Source organism: Coregonus lavaretus (genome assembly GCF_964263955.1).
Source record: "Coregonus lavaretus genome assembly, chromosome: 28".
Taxonomy (NCBI): Eukaryota; Metazoa; Chordata; class Actinopteri; order Salmoniformes; family Salmonidae; genus Coregonus; species Coregonus lavaretus.
Window position 1 is genome coordinate 3298740 of NC_140015.1, and position 23421 is coordinate 3322160.

The window sequence follows — 23421 nt, forward strand, 5'->3', positions numbered from 1 at the left end:
AAAGGAGCTATCTAAGGCAGGTTTAGCTGGGCTGGGGGATCTACAGTGAAATAGTACAATTAGAAATAACCGAAACAACAATAAGCTAACCATATTGAGATGGGAGAGAGGCATAAAGCAATCACAGGTGTAATTTGAGAGAGCTAAGACAACAGCTGGTAATGACGACACAGTTTGGGCTGAGGCTAAACATAAACAGGATGCGGTACCGTAAAAAGGAACAGTCCAGCAGACATCAGCTGTACAGCTGAGTTATCCTAAGGTCCGGTGAACAGCAATAGGATAGTTCGGAGGTAGTTCGGGGGCTGCTAAAGCACTAGCGAGCAAGAGGCCATGGCTAGCGTGTGCTAGCGGGCCGGGGCTAGCAGATGGAATCTTCGTGGTCGACGTCATAACGGGAAGCCTGTTGAAACCACATCAGACGATTTCGTCGGCAGACCAGTCGTGTAGGATCGGCGGGGCTCCGTGTCAACACTAGGTGGTCCCGTCCGGTTGACAGAGAGGTAGATAGCCGGGAGATGGGCCTAGCTCAGGATGATTAGCCAGACCACAACGTCCATTTTGTTGCAGCTAGCTGGTAGCGATGAATCCGGAGTTAAAGGTCCAGTGATTCAGTGATTCCGGCAGAAAAACTGATATGTTCTGGGTCGATAACGCGCTGTGCAGACAGTGCAGACTGGCCGAATAATAGTCCAGACTAGAGCTGGCTGGTGGGTGGTGCAGGCCACGGACAATGGTGAAAAACCGCTAACGGTAGCTGATAGCAAGTAGCTAGTTAGCTGGCTACTCCCGTCCGGTAGACCTAGAGGTAGATATGAGCCTGGCTCTAGGCTAGCTCGAGGCTAACTGGTGCTTGCATTGGGGGCAGTGGTGATTAGCCAGACAGCAACATCCATTCGGTTGCGGCTAGCTAGTTGCGATCCGGTGATTAATGTCCAGTGATTAAATTATTCCCGCAGAAAAATCCAATGTTCTGGGTGAAACACCGCTAACTGTGGCTAATAGCAAGTAGCTAGTTAGCTGGCTAGCTAGTTTCAACTGGAGATTCTAGATAAAAGGTAAGTCAATAATAGAATCCGTTCCACATTGAGTGAGGCGGGTTGCAGGAAAGTATATTTTGTAGAAGGATGAAAAGTCTGATAGGGAAATATGTACGAAAAATACAAAAAAACAGGGTATTTACAGGCTATTTACAGACACACGACAAAAACAGGACTGCACTACTACGCCATCTTGGAGAGAACAATCAATGGGATAGAGGGAACAATGAATGGAGCCAAATACAGGCAAATCCTTGATGAGAACCTGCTTCAGAGTGCAAACAACTTTAAGACTGGGACGAAGATTTACGTTCCAACAGGACAATGACCCCAAGCATACAGCTAAAACAACGCTGGAATGGCTTCAGAACAAGAATGTGAAAGTCCTTGAGTGGCCCAGCCAAAGCCCAGACTTGAATCCCATTGAAAATCAGTGGAAAGACTTGAAGATTGCTGTTCACCGCCATTCCCCATCTAATTTAACAGAGCTTGAGAAAATCTGCAAGGAAGAATGGGAGAAAATCCCCAAATCCAGATGTGCAAAGCTGATACAGACATACACAAGACGACTCAAAGCTGTAATCGGCGCCAAAGGTGCTTCTACAAAGTATTGACTCAGGGGTGTGAATACTTTTGTAAATTATATATTTCATTTTCAATAAATTTGCTAAAATTTCAAAAAACATGTTTTCACTTTGTCATTATGGGGTATTGTGTGTACATGGGTGTGAAATAAAATCTATTTAATCCATTTTGAATTCAGGCTGTAACACAACAACATTTTGAATAAGTCAAGGGGTATAAATACTTTCTGAAGGCACTGTATGTCGCATGTGAACCTTCGTTCAAGTCGTCATACTGTGGGTGAACAATGTCAAACTAATCAGATAGCATTGAATAGAGTTCTGTGCTGTATACCCACTAATTGCGTGCAATCTCCTGACAAAGACAGGAATAATGAAGAAACTGATTGCAATAGAAAGAAATTGTAGTACCTTGCTTACGTTTCATTTACTGTCCATGTTAAGCCTTCATGGTCAGTGATGAGTCATAGTGACGTTGTGTCTCTCTATCTCTGTCTCGCTCTCTGTCTTGTCTCAGGTCGCTCTGGCATTTTGTTATTGTTGATGGCCATTGTGGCAGTTTTTGACTCAGCGTGTGGAGTTGTTTTCTATAATGGCTGGAGCCTTTCAACTAACCAGAGATCTCTGGTTAAACTGACAGCTAGCCTCCGCGTCCTGTCTGGGTTGGATTGATGTATTCTTAACGTCACAGGGGCTGAGTGCACTGAAACTATTTGCAGAGGAGAGCGTAGGGCCTGGCTTGACCCTTAGGGAAAAACCACAAGATTTCACATGTAGAAAATCACATGATTTCACATGTGAAAACATGTTTTTGGAACACTTCTCATGTGAAAACAAAAATTGGTCATTATGATACACACACACAGTGCTTTTAACTTACACACTTTGACTACATTGTGTATGTTTATTGATACAGTAATTATTATTCAATGTGTCCTCACCTGGGATTTGAACTCACAACCTCTTGGTTCACTGCATTCCAATCTTTCTGCTATGACATTACGTCTGTCAATAACTGCTTTCACCTGTATTTCTACACTTTGGATCTCAGCTTTGTTAAAAAATACACTCAAGAAAAACTATTATATTTATCATAGTTATTCAGGAGTAATATTAAAACAGAATAAAATGCCCCACCAACATTAGACAACTATATAGAAAACCCTAAAATTACTGAAATAAGTAAATGAAATCAATGATGAGAGAATAGTCAGATTAACTGATAACTAAACTGAACAAAAATATAAACGCAACATGCAACAATTTCAACGATTTTACTGAGTTACAGTTCATATAAGGAAATCAGTCAATTGAAATAAATTCATTAGACCCTAATCTATTGATTTCACATGACTGGGCAGGGGCGTAGCCATGGGTGGACCTGGGAAGGCATAGGCCCACCCACTTGGGAGCCAGGTCCACCCACTGAGGAGCCAGGCCCAGCCAATCAGAATGAGTATTTCCCCACAAAAGGGCTTTATTACAAACAGAAATACTCCTCAATTTCATCAGCTGTCCAGGTGGCTGGTCTCAGACAATCCCGCAGGTGAAGAAGCCCGATGTGGAGGTCCTGGGCTGGCGTGGTTACAAGTGGCCTGCAGTTGTGAAGCCGGTTGGACGTACTGCGAAATTCTCTAAAACGACGTCGGAGTTGGCTTATGGTAGAGAAATTAACATTAAATTATCTAGCAACAGCTCTTGCGGACATTCATGCAGTCAGCATGCCAATTGCACACTCCCTCAAAACTTGAGACATCTGTGGCATTGTGTTGTGTGACAAAACTGCACATTTTAGAGTGGCCTTTTATTGTCCCCAGCACAAGGTGCACCTGTATAATTATCATGCTGTTTAATCAACTTCTTGATATGCCACACCTGTCAGGTGGATGGATTATCTTGGCAAAGGATAAATGCTCACTAACAGGGATATAAACAAATTTGTGCACAAAATGTGAGTGAAATAAGCTTTTTTATGGAAAGTTTCTGGGATCTTTTATTTCAGCTCATGAAAAATGGGACCAACACTTTACGTTACGTTTATATTTTTGTTCAGTATAAAATAGCAGTGCATATGGCATTATCTTGCTAAGTGCAGAGATATATTATAGGTCATTGATATGACGTGTTTTATACAGGATTTGTTCATGTTTTTGATATTACGTGCTGCATATGATTTTGAGGATGAGGAAGGTCTGCGTGCCAAAGAAGGCTTGGGGGCCACTGATGTTAATCTTAGAATGAGTATGTGATGGAATGTCCTGACTGGGGTGCAAGATGATACTATTGTAGTTGGGAGTGACACCCAATAATGGTTGGCAACTGTTGGATGGAATTAGCTTGCAAAGCAGTATATAAACTGAGAGATTTTCTATGTATATCATTCAAATGACAAGTGGCAACTCACGTGCAGCTTGTCATGTTGAATCCAGTACCATATATTAAATACATGTATCAACTCTCCATCTAAGTATTCAAGTATCTTCTTGCATATTGAATTCCTTGATACCAGATAAACTCATCATAACAGTAAGGAATGTGTAGGGGACTGCTACAGACTTTGTGGCACAGCAGGATAATCTATGCACCTCAACTCCAGACGTTGTGAGTTCAGATCCCAGGTGGGGTCATATTTTAAGTAAGCATTTCACTGTAATGTCTGCACCTGTTGTATTCGGCGCATGTGACCAATAAAATTTGATTTGATTTGATTTGATTTGATTTTAGCTGAACAGCGTACCGCTTACTTTAAAATCACAATTTTATTACTTTACTTAGAATAGTTTTGGATGGTTTGGGACAATCTGGGACCATTACGTGACGTCCTGACGACCGGTAAAACAAATGGTCCTCACCCTTATGGAAAAACCACATGAATTTCACGTGTTTCACATGTGAAGGAACATGTGATAACATGAAACTACGTATGTTACAACATGTGAACACGTGAAAACATGATCTTGTGAAATAAATGTGACACATGGGGATGCAAATATGAAACTACACACATGCAATTTCACTTACCCATGTTCTCACATGATTTCACATGTGAAATGTTATATGTGAAGTGTTCCAAAAACACATTTTTACATGTGAAATGCCTTTGAATGTGGTATTGTAGTAGGTGCCAGGCGCACCGGTTTGTGTCAAGAACTGCAACGCTGCTGGGTTGTTCACGCTCAACATTTTCCGTGTGTATCAAGAATGGTCCACCACCCAAAGGACATTCAGCCATCTTGACACAACTGTGGGAAGCGTTGGAGTCAACATGGGCCAGCATCCCTGTGGAACGCTTTCAACACCTTGTAGAGTCCATGCCCCCGACAAATTTAGGCTGTTCTGAGGGCAAAAGGGAGGGGTGCAACTCAAGATTAGGAAGTTGTTCCTAATGTTTGGTATACTCAGTGTATATGCCACTTAGCAGCAAACACTTTTATCCAATGCAACTTACAGTAGTGAGTCCCATACAGTGTTAGTATTTGATTTGAACCCACGACCTTAATGCTAGTGCCACGCTTTTAGCAACTGAGTCACAAAGGACCATCAACACACTAGACTTGCTGGCTTAGTCAGAAGGTAAGGTCCTTGGTTTTCACAGCAATGTGGATGAATGTGCACTCGCTCTGTCCCTGCCTCCCTGTCAACTCATTACCATTTAAATAGAACTTTGGCTACCTCTGAATTTTCTAAACATTGCACTAGCTAGCTTCAAGGATTTACAGAAAATAGGATGGGGTTTTACTTTAGAAACACAACATGCAAAGGCATTGATTTGAACATTTTATTAGGATGGAACAAGCCTGCATACTGCGAGAATTAGATGGGGGGAGAGAGAGAGAGAGAGAGAGAGAGAGAGAGAGTCTGATTGGTGGTAAATTCAATGTTCCGACTGCTATCAACAGAGGATCCATCATAGTGAGGACTTGTGTGTATATATATGTGTGTGGGGGGGGGGAATCACTGTGTGTGTGAGAGAGAGAGTGGGAGCGAGAGACAGAATGATGGAGAGGAACATAATGTGGTGTGAGCCAAACAGTGGGTGGGTGAGAGTGGGCGAGCATTCGTTCAGAGGACAAAGAGAGAGAGAGACGAGGGGAAGGGAGCCAGGCTTATACTATTGATCCTCTCCTCTCCTCTGTCTGGGGGGGTGGGGGGGGGGGGGGGCTTTCTATCTATATTAATGACGTGTCAGATGTATCTAGTAATTGACCTTTTCATAGTGATGAGGGTTAATTCATTAACACTGTGTGTGGTGTAACTGTGGGTCTGGTGCTCGTCTACTGGTTGAGTTGTGCTATGCTGCTGCTATGCTGCTCATTACTGTTGAGTGGAGACTGGAGAGGCTTAACGTCGTCCTTCGTACAAGTCCTGTACTCACTACTCATAACAAGTAGCCTACTGTACTCATATAGGCTATTACCAGGACATTACTCTCGCGTTGCCATACCTCTAAAATCACGTCGTTGTCACGCCTCCTTAAGCCTGGTTCGCGACGAAGCTACCAGGACTAGCTCTCATATGAAACCATCCTCCTCCTCCTAACCACCTTCTAACCTTGTCTGACTAATCCTTTACTCAGAGAAGAAGAGAGGAGGAGAAGTAAAGAGTCAAACATTCTGCCCTTACCCTCCCCTTCTTTTTTCTTCCCTCTTCAAGCAGTGGGAGAACGAGCAGCTCCACAGTCTGGAGGAGAGGGGTCGGTTGCTCCTCTCCCTGCAGTTCCTTCCCCCGCTAGACGCGGGCGAGGAGGGAGGAGGGGGGCGGAGAGGAGAGGGGTTGTGTGTCGGTGTGCAGCGCTGCGCTCACCTGGCCGCCATGGACGTCAACGGCTTCTCAGACCCCTACGTCAAAACGTAAGCGTGTGTCTGTCTTTGTGTTTGTGTGTGTCCACGTCAAAAACTATACAAATCAGACATGAGTTGTTACATCATGAAGGAAAGGCATTACTGCTACGGCTATATCTGTACGACTTAACTCATTTTAGTTTATAGGCCAAACAGTTCGGACACTACAGGCGTTTTTGATGTCTCATGGTCTGACAAACCAGATGCGGAAGGCTCACATAGGCAGATGTGATGGATTGAAAACCTGATATCTCTAGTTTAAATTGATAGATTTTGGTTGGGATTTTTTTATTATGTTACTTAGATTGACGCATGGGTACGTCAATAGACTCTTAAAGAAATAAGAAATAGCAGTGAATCTCCTGTAACGTACTACAGAAAAACCAAGGATCACGGAGAAGATAATAGACTGTTAGATGTCATTGCAGGAAGTTGTTGTGAGACTAAGGGCTGGATTCAATCCGTATCACCGAAGATCCTCATAAAAATGTAAAGGTAATTTCCGATTGAGTCGACATGCAGCGTTTACTGTGAATGCAGTCTCCGCGAACGTGGGAACATAGCCTTTAACTGTCAATCACGCTATAAAGTGGATCTTCAGCACTACGGATTGAATAGAGCCCTATAGTCTTGAAAAAGGCCTCGCTGCCAAAACGTCAACACTAAACAATAAACACTGCACACTAGAGATGACTGACAACCGACCTCGACTTTAGAAAAAATATATATTCTTAAATATCCGTTCTCCTTTCCATCCTAATATCTTCATTCTGGCTCTCAACGATGTCTGACTAGAAGGAGGGGGTTAGTTTTACTTCAGCTTTAGGCATTATTATTCAAGCCAAGCAGGAATTAAGGAAGCTGGAGATTGAGAGGAGGGTATAAAGGACAAGTTAACAGTATAATATATCAAACGCAGCAAAGTCTTATTGTCAAGAAAATTGGATAAGATGGGTGGTGAACCAGCCCTAATTGAGCCCAAATGCAGACAGAAGTAAAGTGTTCAAACCATGTGGCTGGCAGCATTGAAAATCAAAGAGAGAGAGAAAGAGCGAGGAAGCGAGAACGAGACAGAGAAAGAAGGTACTGGGTTTTCAGATGAAAGGAGAGGAGAGTTTGAATAGGTTAAAGAGTGAAGAGAGAGGAATGAATATGGGTAGGAGAGATGACCTGGGCCTAGTTCCATTAGGATTCCTTTCACCTTCTCCTAACTCCTTCCTTTTTGGCATTGGTTGGTCGGGAAATCAATACAGTGGAAGCTTTTATTGTCCTGTTGGAAGGCTAGCTGGAGCATCACCATGTTACTTGAATCTAGACCAACTACAATTTCCAGTTCTATCAGATTTGGAAGCACCAAGAGACTGAAATTGAATGGGGCCCAAGAAGACCATCACTTGGTGTGGGTGGCAAGAGAGCATCAGTGTGATAAAGAGAAAGGAATAGAGCATGTTTCTCTTAAATGTAGCATTCATGTTCCTCTTAAATGTTTTCCTTGTGTCATCTCAGTAAAATGTTCCAAAGCATTTATTCCTCCCTAGGCAAAATGGCACAGGAACAGACGAGAGCTCAGTTCACTATCGCCCCGCCCCCGCACACACACTCTGTCACACACACATGCATAGACTCTGTCACACACAGAAACACACACACACACACACACACACACTGTCACCCACACTCTGTCTCTCACACAGATCAAAGCTAAGTCTCTCACTGTGCGTGTGTGTTTTTTATGCAAGTGACAGTGTGTGTGTACAAGTACATGTTAGTGAGTATTGATGTGTGTGCGAGTGTGTTTGTGTATTTATGTGTGTGTGTGTATGTGTGCTACCCACTGTTTAGGAAACATATCAACATTTTATCAGCAGTCAGTGGGATGTCACCACAAAGGCCTGAGAGACACACCTGTGTGCATGCATTTGAGGGATTGAGTGTTTGTGCGTCAATCTATGATACTGTCCCTCCTACCCTCTTTTTCCCCTCTCTCACTCCCCTCCCTCCCTCCCTCCCTCCCTCTCTCTCCCCTACCCCTCTATCTCTCACTCTTTCAGATATCTGAAGCCCGACACACAGAAGAAATCCAAACACAAAACGGCTGTGATTAAAAAGACCCTTAACCCTGAATTCAATGAGGTATATCCCTGCTGGGTCTCCAGGGGAGACTGGCACAATCCTCTTTCTGGGGGTCAATGTTAATGTCAATGCTAATGAGATGTCCAGTCCAATATCCCACACTCTCCTCATCTGTCATCCTCTCTCTGTCTCTCTCTCGCTCTCCCTCCTCTAGTATACAGTATTCATCACCTCATCTACCCTCTTCCCTTTTCATAGACAAATCTCTCTCTCTCCCTCATTCTCTCTCTATCAGTACTACATCCCCTTTCCTCTGAATTGAATTATAACAATTGATAATAATTTGCAATCGTCTGAACACTTTTACAACTGACACATCAATGTGTTGACAAAGACTTACAGAAAGCATATCAGGAAGGTCCTTTGGTTGGCTCTCTCATCTATATATTTATTTCCCCCCCTCCCTCCCTCCCTCCCTCCCTCCCTCCCTCCCTCCCTCCCTCCCTCCCTCTCTCCCTCCCTCCCTCCCTCCCTCCCTCCCTACCTCCCTCCCTCTCTGTCCCCCTCATTCTACAGCGTGGGCATTGAGAAGTAATAACACCAAGCCTTTTATTTCTATTCACTCAGAAGTAATGTACACTATGATGGGGCATTGATATAATTGCAGGGTTGTAGCTAGTCTGAAACCTATAACTGCCTAAATTCAACTGCAAGTGGAGACAATATAAGGCTGAGTTATAGGCCCGTCTGATGATAGTGCTCCCGCTCATATCTGGTTGTTAATGGATGGGATATACTGTACTGTATGTCTCCAGATCACTTATTGCTAAAGCTATGGCCGTGACGTCACCTATTTCTCAATGACCTCCCATACATCTCCCTGTCATGCGACCAAGGAGTAGTTGTATCAACATTGGAAGCGTTTTGCATAACAAGGGACATCAGGTTCAGTATTCATAAAGTTGCTTGGAGTATAGGTATTGGAGTAGGAGTGATGATCTAGGATCAAATTCCGTCTGTTCATAGCTTTAGCACTGCTACTCTGAGACGCTTTGTGAATACGGGCCCTGTTTTTGTGTGTGGTTTAGTTTTTTCCCATTTAGATTTACAGTACTTCTGTAAGTAATGTCACAGCTACGAGTAGAAGTTACTCTTAGGCACAGATCTGGGATCAGCTTGCCCTTCACAAATCCTAACTTTAGTTATTACAGGGGAAACACTAAAGCTGACCATAGATCAGTGTCCAGTGGTAACCTCCTCCTACTCCTACTGAATGGGCTCTCCTGTGGTTCCCTCGCACCCTACAGGAGTTCTTTTATGAGATCTCCATGTCAGAGCTGTCCAATAAGACTCTGGAGGTCACTGTCTGGGACTACGACTTGGGACGCTCCAATGACTTCATAGGTGAGACTTCACTTTGCACGCACGCACGCATACACACACAGAGCGAGAGAGATGGCGAGAGAGTCAAATCCCGACTTCACACATCCCTCTGCCCACAGAAGCCAAACTTTTGTGCAGATATTCCATTGGGACTTTGAACTCCTGAAAGGTTCCCATGGTGACACTGTTTGTCATGTTTACAGGTGGAGTGTGCCTGAGCTGTCACTCACAGGGAGACCCCCTCTGCCATTGGATGGACTGCCTTAAGAACAAGGGACAGAGGGTGGAGCGCTGGCACATACTGACCAATGAGCTCCCAAGATCCGTATGTCATGAGTAAGGCCACACATCTACTGAGACACAAGGCTGAGTCCCAATTCTTCACCCTTCTCCCAAAGTGTGCACTTGCAGACTTCCAGTCATGGATATATCAATAGTGGAAACTCCCTCAAGGCAATGCTTACATCGATCCAGTGCTTTTAAATCCATGATGGGGAGTGTGCAAATGCACACTTTGGGAGAAGTGTGGAGAATCAGGACACAGATCAAATCATCCCTCTAGCCCCCTACCACCTAGGCATTCCTGGAGATCTGAGAGGATTGGATAGTCCAGAAATGTGGAGGGAACTCCACCTAGCTTATCAGAAAGCAAGGGGGAAGCAATGACCATATTGATCTGGATCCTATCTAAACCTTTCAGATCTACCGTAGTGCCGAGGTGGTAGAGGGTAGGGGTCGATTTGGAACTCAGCGAACATGCAGCATGTCTAGGCTCTCTAGAGCCCTGTTTATACCTGGTTCTAACGTGCTTCCCTCTTCCTGATATTTTCCTGATCTTGACTGTTTACACTTATAAGATCTGATCACAATCAGATAACAATGCGTATTTTAATCGTCTGTCTAAAAATGTGGGCACAATCCAAATGTGGACAGGATCAGGACAAAGGACACATGTTAGCACCAGGTATAAATGGGGATGACTTGCCACAGGATAGGATGCACTACCGGTATGTTTCTATGTGTATAAGGGTGATTCAAACCAACACACCATAACACACCATTGAGATGACACATGCTGAATACAAGTCATATACAGTGGGGAAAAAATGTATTTAGTCAGCCACCAATTGTGCAAGTTCTCCCACTTAAAAAGATGAGAGAGGCCTGTAATTTTCATCATAGGTACACGTCAACTATGACAGACAAAATGAGAAAAAAAATCCAGAAAATCACATTGTAGGATTTTTAATGAATTTATTTGCAAATTATGGTGGAAAATAAGTATTTGGTCAATAACAAAAGTTTCTCAATACTTTGTTATATACCCTTTGTTGGCAATGACACAGGTCAAACGTTTTCTGTAAGTCTTCACAAGGTTTTCACACACTGTTGCTGGTATTTTGGCCCATTCCTCCATGCAGATCTCCTCTAGAGCAGTGATGTTTTGGGGCTGTCACTGGGCAACACGGACTTTCAACTCCCTCCAAAGATTTCTGGCTCTCACAGACCTGTAACTTCTTCTTTAAGAGGCTCCTCTGTCCTCCACTCGTTACCTGCATTAATGGCACCTGTTTGAACTTGTTATCAGTATAAAAGACACCTGTCCACAACCTCAAACAGTCACACTCCAAACTCCACTATGGCCAAGACCAAAGAGCTGTCAAAGGACACCAGAAACAAAATTGTAGACCTGCACCAGGCTGGGATAATAGGTAAGCAGCTTGGTTTGAAGAAATCAACTGTGGGAGCAATTATTAGGAAATGGAAGACATACAAGACCACTGATAATCTCCCTCGATCTGGGGCTCCACGCAAGATCTCACCCCGTGGGGTCAAAATGATCACAAGAATGGTGAGCAAAAATCACAGAACCACACGGGGGGACCTAGTGAATGACCTGCAGAGAGCTGGGACCAAAGTAACAAAGCCTACCATCAGTAACACACTACGCCGCCAGGGACTCAAATCCTGCAGTGCCAGACGTGTCCCCCTGCTTAAGCCAGTACATGTCCAGGCCCGTCTGAAGTTTGCTAGAGTGCATTTGGATGATCCAGAAGAGGATTGAGAGAATGTCATATGGTCAGATGAAACCAACATAGAACGTTTTGGTAAAAACTCAACTCGTCGTGTTTGGAGGACAAAGAATGCTGAGTTGCATCCAAATAACACCATACCTACTGTGAAGCATGGGGGGGGAAACATCATGCTTTGGGGCTGTTTTTCTGCAAAGGGACCAGGACGACTGATCCGTGTAAAGGGAAGAATGAATGGGGCCATGTATTGTGAGATTTTGAGTGAAAACCTCCTTCCATCAGCAAGGGCATTGAAGATGAAATGTGGCTGGGTCTTTCAGCATGACAATGATCCCAAACACACCGCCCGGGCAACGAAGGAGTGGCTTCGTAAGAAGCATTTCAAGGTCCTGGAGTGGCCTAGCCAGTCTCCAGATCTCAACCCCATAGAAAATCTTTGGAGGGAGTTGAAAGTCCGTGTTGCCCAGCGACAGCCCCAAAACATCACTGCTCTAGAGGAGATCTGCATGGAGGAATGGGCCAAAATACCAGCAACAGTGTGTGAAAACCTTGTGAAGACTTACAGAAAACGTTTGACCTGTGTCATTGCCAACAAAGGGTATATAACAAAGTATTGAGAAACTTTTGTTATTGACCAAATACTTATTTTCCACCATAATTTGCAAATAAATTCATTAAAAATCCTACAATGTGATTTTCTGGATTTATTTTTCTCATTTTGTCTGTCATAGTTGACGTGTACCTATGATGAAAATTACAGGCCTCTCTCATCTTTTTAAGTGGGAGAACTTGCACAATTGGTGGCTGACTAAATACTTTTTTCCCCACTGTACAATACAAGGCCTGGATGTTATTAAGCACATCTCCATTATGCTATGGAATAGACTAGTGATGGTGTAGATGGTCCCTTCAAGTTAGATCAGGGTTTCTTTGATTATTGGAATCAGCTGAGTAGTGCTAGGGCAAAAACCAAAATGTGCACCCCTAGGACCGAGTTTGGGAAACGCTGAGTTAGATGGAGACGTTTGTCAGTGGGATGGGGAATGTGGTTCTTGTTGCCTTATGGCCTCTTGTCACAACTCAACATCATACCTCTGATTTTATCTGATTTCATCTGCACGTTTTAGTCTACGGGCTCTTTTACTTCTCTTGTTCAGCTGATTTGATTGATTTCCATGTCTTTCATGGTTATTTTAATAACAAATTGAGATCTATGTTGGTAATAATATGCCTATGCTACACCAATACCGGCACACAAATATCTAACATCAGATATCCTGTTTGTATTGTTGTCATTTGAACCCAAATGGAACCCTATTCCCTATGTAATGCACTACTTTTGACCAAAGCCCTATGGGCCTTGGTCAAAAGTAGTGCACTACATAGGGAATAGGGTTCCATTTGGGACAAACACATTCACTGCATCCCAAACATGACATACACTGATAATATTTTGAATACAGAAGTTCTTCCATGTTGTTGCATGATGCAATACAGTATTGACAAAAAAAAGTTGTCCCCTCCCTAATATAACTATCCCCTGCCCCAAAAAAGTATTTGATTAAAAAAAGTATAATTATTATTACTTTATTTATTATTGAGGTGATTTCCCTGTATTGTTATGTTTGTTTTCTGTCATGTTTCTTATATTTGTCTCTTAATGCACGACTGAATGTGTGAATGTGGGTTTTTACTGACGTTTCAATGGCTATATACGATTATCTTGTTGTGCTTTTAACAATTGTTGTTCTTACATTTATATCAGGTGTTTTGTGTACAATATGAAAATACATTTGGAATGCACTACTGTATAAGTCTGACTTGGTTTCTATTTTGTGAGACGGCTTGGCTGAGGGTAATCCAGTACTCACTCAGTGCTACTGAACAGTAAAATAGCTCACTACCCCCTGGTGGTTCAATGAATACATTACACGTTTTCACATATTAGTAATTTAGCTAACCCTCTGACCATGTTCAACGGTCCTTGCTATCCTGCATCCTTGGGACGTCCCAACTCTGACGTTACCTTATTGAAGTTTAACTTTACAATGCTTCCGATTAGGTAAGGGTTAAAGTTAGGGTTAGGGACATCCCAAAGATCCCGGATAGCACTAACCAATTTTCAACTCCCCAGAAGTTTCAAGCAAGAATCAATAAGACGCTTTTTTTTTTATGTGACAAACTTTTAAATTAAAGGCAACATGAATACAACAACACACATTTTAAAAGAATCCCATTTACTGTACATAAGGCTCTGAACTATCAGCGCCACAGTAACTCTTGAAGTCTGAGCACTTGCTATGAGAGACATTTATATTACATTTTAGTCATTTAGCAGACGCTCTTATCCAGAGCGACTTACAGTTAGTGAGTGCATACATCATTTTTTATACTGGCCCCCCATGGGAATCGAACCCACAACCCTGGCGTTGCAAACGCCATGCTCTACCAACTGAGCTACATCCCTGCCGGTCATTCCCTCCCCTACCCTGGACGACGCTGAGCCAATTGTGCGCCGCCCTATGGGTCTCCCGGTCGCGGCCGGCTACGACAGAGCCTGGATTCTAACCAGGATCTCTAGTGGCACAGCTAGCACTGCAATGCAGTGCCTTAGACCACTGCGCCACTCGGGAGACATAACGAGAGACCATGATGAGACTCTAATGAAGGCATCCTAAGCCGGTTTGTGTCTCCCTAAATAAAATGATCAGATCAGTGCAGACACGGGGCTCTCCTTTTCCTTTAATTTTACTGGAGAGTCACCTTATGAAGTATCCTGGGGTAAGGAATGCGTTTTTGAACTCCTAAACCACATGAGTAAAACTCCAGTCCTTAGATTCAGCACTGCAGTGTCTGTTGGTATTGATTCCTCCCTTTTAATTAATTAATCAGTGTTTCTTAATGGACAAGTTCAAAAAGTTTCACTTCCTTTCCGTTTTCTTCAGTTTCATGCCAAGTGAACACGACCCCGTTTTTTTCTTGCAGGTCTAGATCCTTAAAACTTTTTTTTTTAAAGACCGAAAACAAGCAGACACTGACTGCGGCTCTAAAGGAATTGTGTTTGACACCAGTGTCTTCAACCCATGGTTCATCCTCTGCAGTCTCTAAGGTCAGCAGGCTCCATCCCCTGAGTTACAAGCAGGAAGTGGATCAATACTACAATACGGCAAAAGTCAATAACCTCCCTGTAACAGACTGGGCCCCGCTGCCCTTTGGACGGGCTGGTGCACAAACATACATGCACTGCACGCATACAGTAAAATAAAACACACACGCACAGTAAAAATAAATACGTCTACACACATTTGCTGCTTGCTTAAGGTAGTCCATCACATCTGATGATGACTTCAACTACTGCTTGTGGGTTCACTGATGACTGTATAATCAGATCCGGGATGCACACTGTCTGCCACAGACAGAGCACACTTTGGCCTGTCCCGTTGAAACCGGTGCAGCTATGGTCATACACACCCCTCCATATGTATTTGGACAGTGAAGCTAAAAAATGTCTCTATACTCATTTTGGATTTGAGATTTTTATTCTTATCTGTTTTACCGTTTAGAAATTAAACATTTTTTGTGGATTCCAATTGTGTTTCAATGCGGCAACTCCCCAACGGGCTCGGGAGAGGTGAGGATTGGACAAACACGCAGCTTCTCATACACACCCGGAAGTCAGCTGGACCAATGTGTTGGAGGGGACACCGTTCGACTGATGACCCTAGTCAGCTTGCAGGCGCCCAGTCCACCACAAGAAGACGCTACAGCAAGTTAAGACAAGGAATCCCCTGCCAACCCTACCCTCCCCTAACCCGGACAGTGCTAGGCCAATTGTGCACCGCCCTTGGAATTCCTGCTCACGGCAGGCTGTAGTGACGCCCTTCTGCACTTCGGGTGAAGTGCCTTAGCAGGATGCGCCACTCGGGAGCTCCGTTGCAAAGTACAACTTATAAAGGCTTTATATAGCACTACTTAAACGCTTTACAAATCATAAGCATATGTCATAATCTATAAATGGTGTATGAACTTACATTTGGCAATACACCCTACAGTGGGAATTGTTATGTCACCCGTTATACACCATTTATAGCGTAGGACATACGCTTATAGATTATTTGTGAAGCATTTATATAGTGCTTATAAAGTCTTTATGTATGCTATAAAAAGCCTTTATAGGTTGTACAGCCATCATCCAATGTCTGACACATGAGTCCTGATGTGTTTGGCCAGCTTAGCCTCCTCACTGAAAGCCTTGCCACACAAGCTTCAGGTGTGGGCCCCGCCTCCGGCAGGCTGCATTCCATTATGAACGCGCTGGTGCTTCCTACACGTGTAGGCGTCCTTGAAGCTCATGCCGCAGACAGGGCAGCCATACAGCCGCAGCTCCGTGTGAACGCGTCGGTGGTTCCTCAGTGTGCCATCGTTGTTGAATCGCTTGCCACACAGTGCACAAACGTATGGCTTCTCCCCTGTGTGAATGCGGAGGTGGATCTTGAGACGTGAGACGTGACTGAATATCTTACCACACTGAGGGCACGGGTGGGACCTCTGATCCCCCCTGTTGTTTGTTTGTTGTTGACCCCTGTTGTTTGTGGACCTGTTTAATTGTTGATGACCCCTATTTGTTGATCTATTTGTTTGTGGTTGACGTCTGATTTGACCCGGGTAGAACAGGGATATCAAGGGACCTACGGTACCGGTGGTGGTGGCGTCTCCAAAGTCTAGTTCTGTCCCTGTTGTTACACAACCATCGCTGCCAATCTGACGGAAAAAGCCGTCTGGTATCATGGCAGCACTAGCTGATACCAGGTCAGTGGGGACGCCCGAGGCAGTGGAGGCACCATATCGTCTGCTCTCTGCAACCACTGACTCCAAGTCAGCACTCAGGTCTGAGACAGTGTATCTGGTTTCAACAGTGGCTGGTCCAGGGTCCGAACTGGGGTTTAGTTCACCATACCCCATCTGAGCAGATACTGACCCCAAGTCAGTAGGGCTAGCTTCACTAGGCTCTGTTTTGATGCCCTCAGAGTTATAGTGTAAAACCACTCTGTCCACGGGGCATGATGTGCTGCTCAAGGGATTTGCAGAGGGAAGGAGATGCTGGTCGTCTTCTTCGTCCAAGTCCCTTTTCACAGACGCTGAAGTCAATGGAGCTACTACTGGGGTGGTAGCTGATGTATCGGTCTGTTGCAAGGACAGGGTACGTGGAGAGCTACACAGACTCTTCCACTCGGTGCAGTCTGTGGGTAGCTGGCTATGTGTGGCAGGCATCTCATCTTGGCTCATTACCATGTGGTTCTGGGTCTGTGTAGACTCAGGGTCTGGACTCTGGTCGGAGCTCCACTGGTGCTGCCCAGACACAGAGAGAGAAACAGGCCTGGTCGAGACTGGATGGACAGACAGACCGTCAAACAGACAGAAAATAGAGAGAAATCAGCTTGATTAAGTTCAAACAACTACACAAGCAACGACCCAGACATTAGTTTTCAAGCATTCTGTAGGATGAGATTGTTTGGGTAATGTGGTTATCTACTGGGCTTGAGCCTGTCCAAATGCCCCATATCATAATCTTCTAGAAAAACCTGCGTCTCCTCCCCTTTATCTACACTGAGTGAAAGACTTGACAGGTGAAAACAGTATGGGGAGCAGAGATCATCTGGCTTTCACTTGGTCTTTTTTTTTTTTTTCCCAGATGAGTGCAAATAAAGGAGAGATGAGGAGAGGTTACATTTTTCAGACAATAGACAAAGAGCCATTAGCATTATCACCTGCTGAACACTCCGTTCCCGTGTCGAGTCCAACTTCTCGTAGCCTTCGTTTTAAGAGTTCATTCTCTCTCTTCGTCCGGGCAGTCTCCTCCTCGAATTCTGACACTGTCCCCCCGACCACCTCCAGTATCTCATCTACAGCCACCATTAACCGCTCGGTGAGGTAAGCATTCAAAAGCTGTAGTTTAGCCATTTTCCAGAAATTAGCATGCCCAAAATATTTGTTAAAATCCAATGAAATCTGCCTAGTAACGACCCAAGCTAGACTGTTTTGTAAACATCTCCGCGAAAGCATTCACTTCCTGGTTCTTTAACGCTCCTTGGTCATGTGATAAAAACGCTACCGTAATTCATGAAAAAGGGGAGGCAAGAGTTTTATTAAAGGGGTTTTCTACTTAAGATCTACTGTTAGTTTTGCACCCTTATTAATGAGTATATTAATAAATATCTTGAGTGAAGGTGATGTGAGAAAAGCATCTGGCATCTTCCTTTTGGAAATAAAGAACCTGAAAGATGGTTAAACTTTAACACAAAATAAATACAGAATCAGACATGTGATTTTAATAATTCAATGATTGATTTTAGTCATTTAGCTATTTTTCATACTGCCCCCCCGGTGGAAACGAACCCACAGACGCTCTTATCCAGAGCGACTTACAGTTAGTGAGTGCAAACATTATTTTTTATTTTTCATACTGGCCCCCCGGTGGAAACAAACCCACAACCATGGCGTTGCAAACACCATGCTCTACCAACTGAGCTACATCCCTGCCGGCCATTCCCTCCCCTACCCTGGACGACGCTGGGCCAATTGTGCGCCGCCCCATGGGTCTCCCGGTCGAGGCCGGCTACGACAGAGCCTGGATTCGAACCAGGATCTCTAGTGGCACAGCTAGCACTGCGATGCAGTGCCTTAGACCACTGCGCCACTCGGTAGGTGATGGACTGATTAAATTCATTTTCACAGACACACACTCTTCAATCAAGCTGGAAACATCAGTCAAGATGACATTATCCATTAGTTTTCTACTGCACTCTTCTTATTCATCCCAATAAATACATTTAGGAAATATTCCTATGGCTAAAACACTTCAACGTTTCACAATCCCTTCATGTCCTCGTGTGTTTGAAAAGGTGTAGCTGATTCAGTAGCAGCTGATTAGTTAGCGCATTGTCCTCCTCATGTGATGAGCTGCCCTGCATCTGTCAGGTGTGTGTTCAGGTGTACCCGCAGGCCGCTGGCCACGGTAAAGCTCTTGGGACACTGGACACAGCGATAGGGTTTCTCCCCAGAGTGAGTCCGTTTGTGCTTCTTCATGGTGTCTCCGTCGCTGAAGGTCCTTTGGCAGTAGGGGCAGCTGTAGGGTCTCTCACCGGTGTGGATCCTATAATATATAATACGTTTTTCAAAAAATTTAAAAAATAATCATATATAAATGGAGTGAAGAGACTTTAACCCAACACCTAGCAACCTCGTCAAGAGGTTTGGCTTTTTTGGCGTAATGGCTAAGGTGTTGGATTGACAGTCGCTAGTCAGGGCTACCGCCTAAATTCACTACAATATACAGTGAGCTACAAAACTATTGGGACAGTGACACATTTTTTGTTGTTTTGGCTCTGTACTCCAGCACTACAATGACTGAGGTTAAAGTGTCGACTGTCAGCTTTTAATTGGAGGGTATTTTCATCCATATCGGGTGAACCGTTTAGAAATTACAGTACTTTCTGTACATAGTCCCCCCATTTTAGGGGACCAAAAGTATTGGGACAAATTCACTTATGTGTATTAAAGTAGTCAAGTTTAGTATTTGGTCCCATATTCCTAGCACGCAATGACTACAGCAAGCTTGTGACTCTACAAACTTGTTGGATGCATTTGCTCTTTGTTTTGGTTGTGTGTCAGATAATTTTGTGGCCAATAGAAATGAATGGTAATGTATTGTGTTGTTTTTTGAGTCACTTATTGTAAATAAGAATATAATACGTTTCTAAACACTTCTACATTAATGATTACAGTAGCATCCACATGAATTCTACTCCTTTTGCCACGGGGCAAAGATATTTTTTTTCTCCAGTTTTACAGCAAATTTGCTTAAATTCTACTCCTTTTGCCATGTGATGGAGATAATTGTTTTCAGTTTTAAAGTACATTTCCTGCAATTCTACACATTATGCCATGACTTATGCAATGTTAATGATATCTGAGTGAGAGTGACTAACAAAATCAATGGGGGCCACCTGGAGGTCAGGGCCCCTGGGCACGTGCCCTGCGTGGCCGGTCGGTAGTCGGCCATGATTACTACAAGTTTAGATAGCTTGCTAGACTAATTTACCAATCTAAAAATGGTTAGCTGACATGGCTAATTGAGTGACTGTCAGTGATGACATACAAGAGACAAATTGCTGATGCACAACCACTTGCACCTTATGTATTCTACTATTCTAACTCTCAATAGTAAGTTGAGACCCCAACTGTGGTGCTTATGTTGCTTATGCCTGGAGCCGGCCCTGGTGATAGGGATGAACCAGGTGATCAACATTTAATGGAGGACAAGTTGTCATAGGCCTACAACCTATATAGCACATACTGCCATACCTGCCCAATGCCCATGACCCAGCCACAGAGTCAGTACTTAGCTTTTATGTAAAGATAGACGGCTGTTTAGAAACATATTCTATTCTTATTGACCAAAAAATATTTGGCCTCCAAAATGACACAATCCATTATTTACCATTCATTTCTATTGGGCACAAAATAATCTGAAACAAAAATGAAAACAAACAGCAAATACATCCAACAAGTTTGTAGAGTCACAAGCTTGATGTAATCATTGCGTGCTAGGAATATGGGACCAAATACTAAAATGTTGACTACTTTAATACACATAAGTGAATTTGTCCCAATACTTTTGGTCCCCTAAAATGGGGACTATGTACAAAAAGTGCTGTAATTTCTAAATGGTTCACCCAATATGGATGAATATACCCTTAAATTAAAGCTGACAGTCTGCAGTGTAACCTCATAGTCATTGTATCACTTCAAATCCAAAGTGCTGGAGTACAGAGCCAAAACAACAAAATGTGTCACTGTCCCAATACTTTTGGAGCTCACTGTATAATAATACAACATATTAATGTATGCCAACCTCAGGTGTCGTCTCAGGTTGCCTCTCTGGGTAAAGCTTTTGGAGCACCAGGAGCAGCGGTGGGGCCTCTCCCCCGTGTGGATGCGGTGGTGGCGCCGCAGGTCAGCCGACTGGGCGAAGGATTTACAGCACCAGTCACAGGCGTAGGGCTTCTTGTACTGCAGGTGGAGGTCGAGGCTGGCCGCCTGGCTGAAACTCTCCCCACAGCGGGTGCAGCGGTGTGGGCGCCCCTCCTGGTGGTCGGTGGGGGTGAAGTTGTTACTCTCGTTGTATGTCAACACCCCGTCCTTGGGCCCAGGCTCTGTTTCATGTGTTTCATGTACAGGTGTGTTATGGAGCTCTGAGATGTCCATATCTGGAAGGTCTTTGAAGCCAGCGTCGCCTGAGAGTTCATGGTTGTGGGGTAGTAGTATTATAGGATGACCTGTGTAGCCTGAACTGGATTGAGGTTCATGGTTGGTGAGGTTCACTGTGACGTCGCATTCCTTGGGTTCCATTTTGATCCTTCCCTGGATTGGGTCGATGGGAGAAGACCTCTTTCTCTCTGTCCTAAGGACTGGCACTTCAGCGTTGGCTGCTCCCGTTGTTGTGGCACAGTGGGCATTGGAGGAGAATGGAGACGGGGCCAAGGACGAGGTGTTTCCAAAACCCTTGGGTTCTGGGTCTGAGTTGAGCTCAGACTTTGGGATTGCCTCTCCTGGACTGGACTTCTCTTCTACTCGGACCGCTTCAGTGTGTCCATGGTTTGGTCCTGTGAGACCCCCATCCTGACCCAACGCTACCTGGGTCTGTGCCTGTAGCCCTCGTCTGTTGACCTGGCTCTGCTGCAGGGGCTCTGGGTCCTGTTCCTGACTGGAGCGCCACTCTTGCTCACAGAGTTGCTGCTGTCCAGAGAGAGAAAGGGTGGTGGATCCTGCATAGAAAGAGGGTGCAAAGACAAAGTGCAGTCACTAAATAATTAAGAAATTGAGTAAATATGTAATTAATCATGTACTACTATTATTTGTTCATGTTTGCTGCGAGGGATATTTGGAATTCGGCCACTTATCGCGAGCCAACGTAAAGTTACTGTCAATCGTCGTCAGACAAACAGAAAGACGTCACCCAAAGTAGCTAGCTAGTTGACAGGTTTCCAACTCATTTCTGCATGATCATTAAATTAGTATAATCCAACAAAATGTTCTTACGCCAGTCTGTCTCCGCCAAGAGTAGGATGTCCCGGAGCTGTCGCTGCAGGCTTTCATTTTCTCTCTTCGCGCTTTCATTCTCTCTCTTCGTCCTAGCCGTCTCTTCTCCGTACTCCGCCACTGTGTCCCCGACCACGTCCAGAATCTCCCGCACCACTACCGTTAAACGTTCTGTCAGGTAAGCATTCAACAGCTGTAGTTTGGTCATTTTAAACACATAAAATAGTGCAGAATAATGTCTCGTCTCTCTCTCAGCTGATGTTGTGATTTTACTCTTCGCTTGTTGGTAGTTGGGTGAATAGGAAGTGTGTATGTGTTTTATCGCCACCTGCTGTTTGGGAAGTGAAATGGCTGTCTTGTTTTGAGCTACAAGGGGGCAGTGCAACCCTGCATAATTTCCTCTGCATCAGTAGTTTTATAACACGATCCGTCAATCCTGGTCCATCCCAACAACATCTGATTCAACTACTCAACTAATTTATCATTCAGCCCTTAATCAAAGAGGTAAGCCCCAAACACAAATAACACTAAATAGACAGACCTAGTGAAGCCAGCAGATATACCACCCCAATAGGCTAATATGTGGTTTTTGGGGTCAGGCCAATGTGCACGGTGGGTGATTTATCAAATAAATATTAAATTAGCACAAATTAAGGTTTATGTGACCTACAGTATTCAAACACAGGTTGCTGGGGTGCCACAAGACTGTGTTTATCTCGCTGAGCTAAAGCGATTTATCTTGGGGAACTAAGGCAAGTCTTTTTATATTTTTTATATTTTTTATTTAACCTTTATTTAACCAGGGAAGCCAGTTGAGAACAAGTTCTCATTTACAACTGCGACCTGGCCAAGATAAAGCAAAGCAGTGCGATAAAAACAACAACAACACAGAGTTACACATGGGATAAAACAAAACATACAGTCAATAACACAATAGAACATCTATATACAGTGTGTGCAAATGTAGTAAGTTATGGAGGTAAGGCAATAAATAGGCCATAGTGCAAAATAATTACAATTTAGTATTAACACTGGAGTGATAGATGTGCAGAAGAAGATGTGCAAATAGAGATACCGGAGTGCAAATGAGCAAAATAAATAACAATATGGGGATGAGGTAGTTCGGTGGGCTAATTACAGATGGGCTGTGTACAGGTGCAGTGATCGGTAAGCTGCTCTGACAACTGATGCTTAAAGTTAGTGTGGGAGATAAGAGTCTCCAGCTTCAGAGATTTTTTCAGTTCGTTCCAGTCATTAGCAGCAGAGAACTGGAAGGAATGACGGCCAAAGGAGGTGTTGGCTTTGGGGATGTCCAGTGAGATTACATTTACATTTTCGTCATTTAGCAGACGCTCTTATCCAGAGC

The 23421-nt window shown here is 44.0% G+C and overlaps 3 protein-coding genes across 3 annotated transcripts in view; 1 reads left to right on the forward strand and 2 right to left on the reverse strand.

The window, feature by feature from the left end:
* doc2a (double C2-like domains, alpha) overlaps positions 1 to 10261 on the forward strand; it is a gene marked incomplete at both ends in the record, with an annotated part of 48456 nt that extends 38195 nt beyond the window's left edge. The window contains 4 exons of the mRNA XM_084144920.1: positions 6278 to 6474; positions 8517 to 8598; positions 9846 to 9942; positions 10125 to 10261. Coding sequence (XP_084001046.1) covers positions 6278 to 6474; positions 8517 to 8598; positions 9846 to 9942; positions 10125 to 10261 — 513 coding nt within the window. The remainder of the gene's footprint in view (positions 1 to 6277; positions 6475 to 8516; positions 8599 to 9845; positions 9943 to 10124) is intronic.
* A 3865-nt stretch (positions 10262 to 14126) lies between these two features.
* On the reverse strand, positions 14127 to 18026 carry LOC311103492 (uncharacterized protein). Its single transcript, XM_084145061.1, has 2 exons — positions 17723 to 18026; positions 14127 to 17341 (listed from the first exon to the last, which is right to left on the reverse strand). Exons 1-2 carry the CDS (start codon positions 18015 to 18017, stop codon positions 16221 to 16223), a joined length of 1416 nt encoding a protein of 471 aa, XP_084001187.1. The 5' UTR covers positions 18018 to 18026; the 3' UTR covers positions 14127 to 16220.
* A 54-nt stretch (positions 18027 to 18080) lies between these two features.
* LOC311103562 (uncharacterized protein) lies at positions 18081 to 22351 on the reverse strand. The gene is made up of 3 exons (XM_084145150.1): positions 22056 to 22351; positions 20869 to 21781; positions 18081 to 19107 (listed from the first exon to the last, which is right to left on the reverse strand). The coding sequence occupies exons 1-3, from the start codon at positions 22261 to 22263 to the stop codon at positions 18903 to 18905; spliced, it is 1326 nt and encodes a 441-aa protein (XP_084001276.1). The 5' UTR covers positions 22264 to 22351; the 3' UTR covers positions 18081 to 18902.
* Positions 22352 to 23421: the final 1070 nt, after the last annotated feature.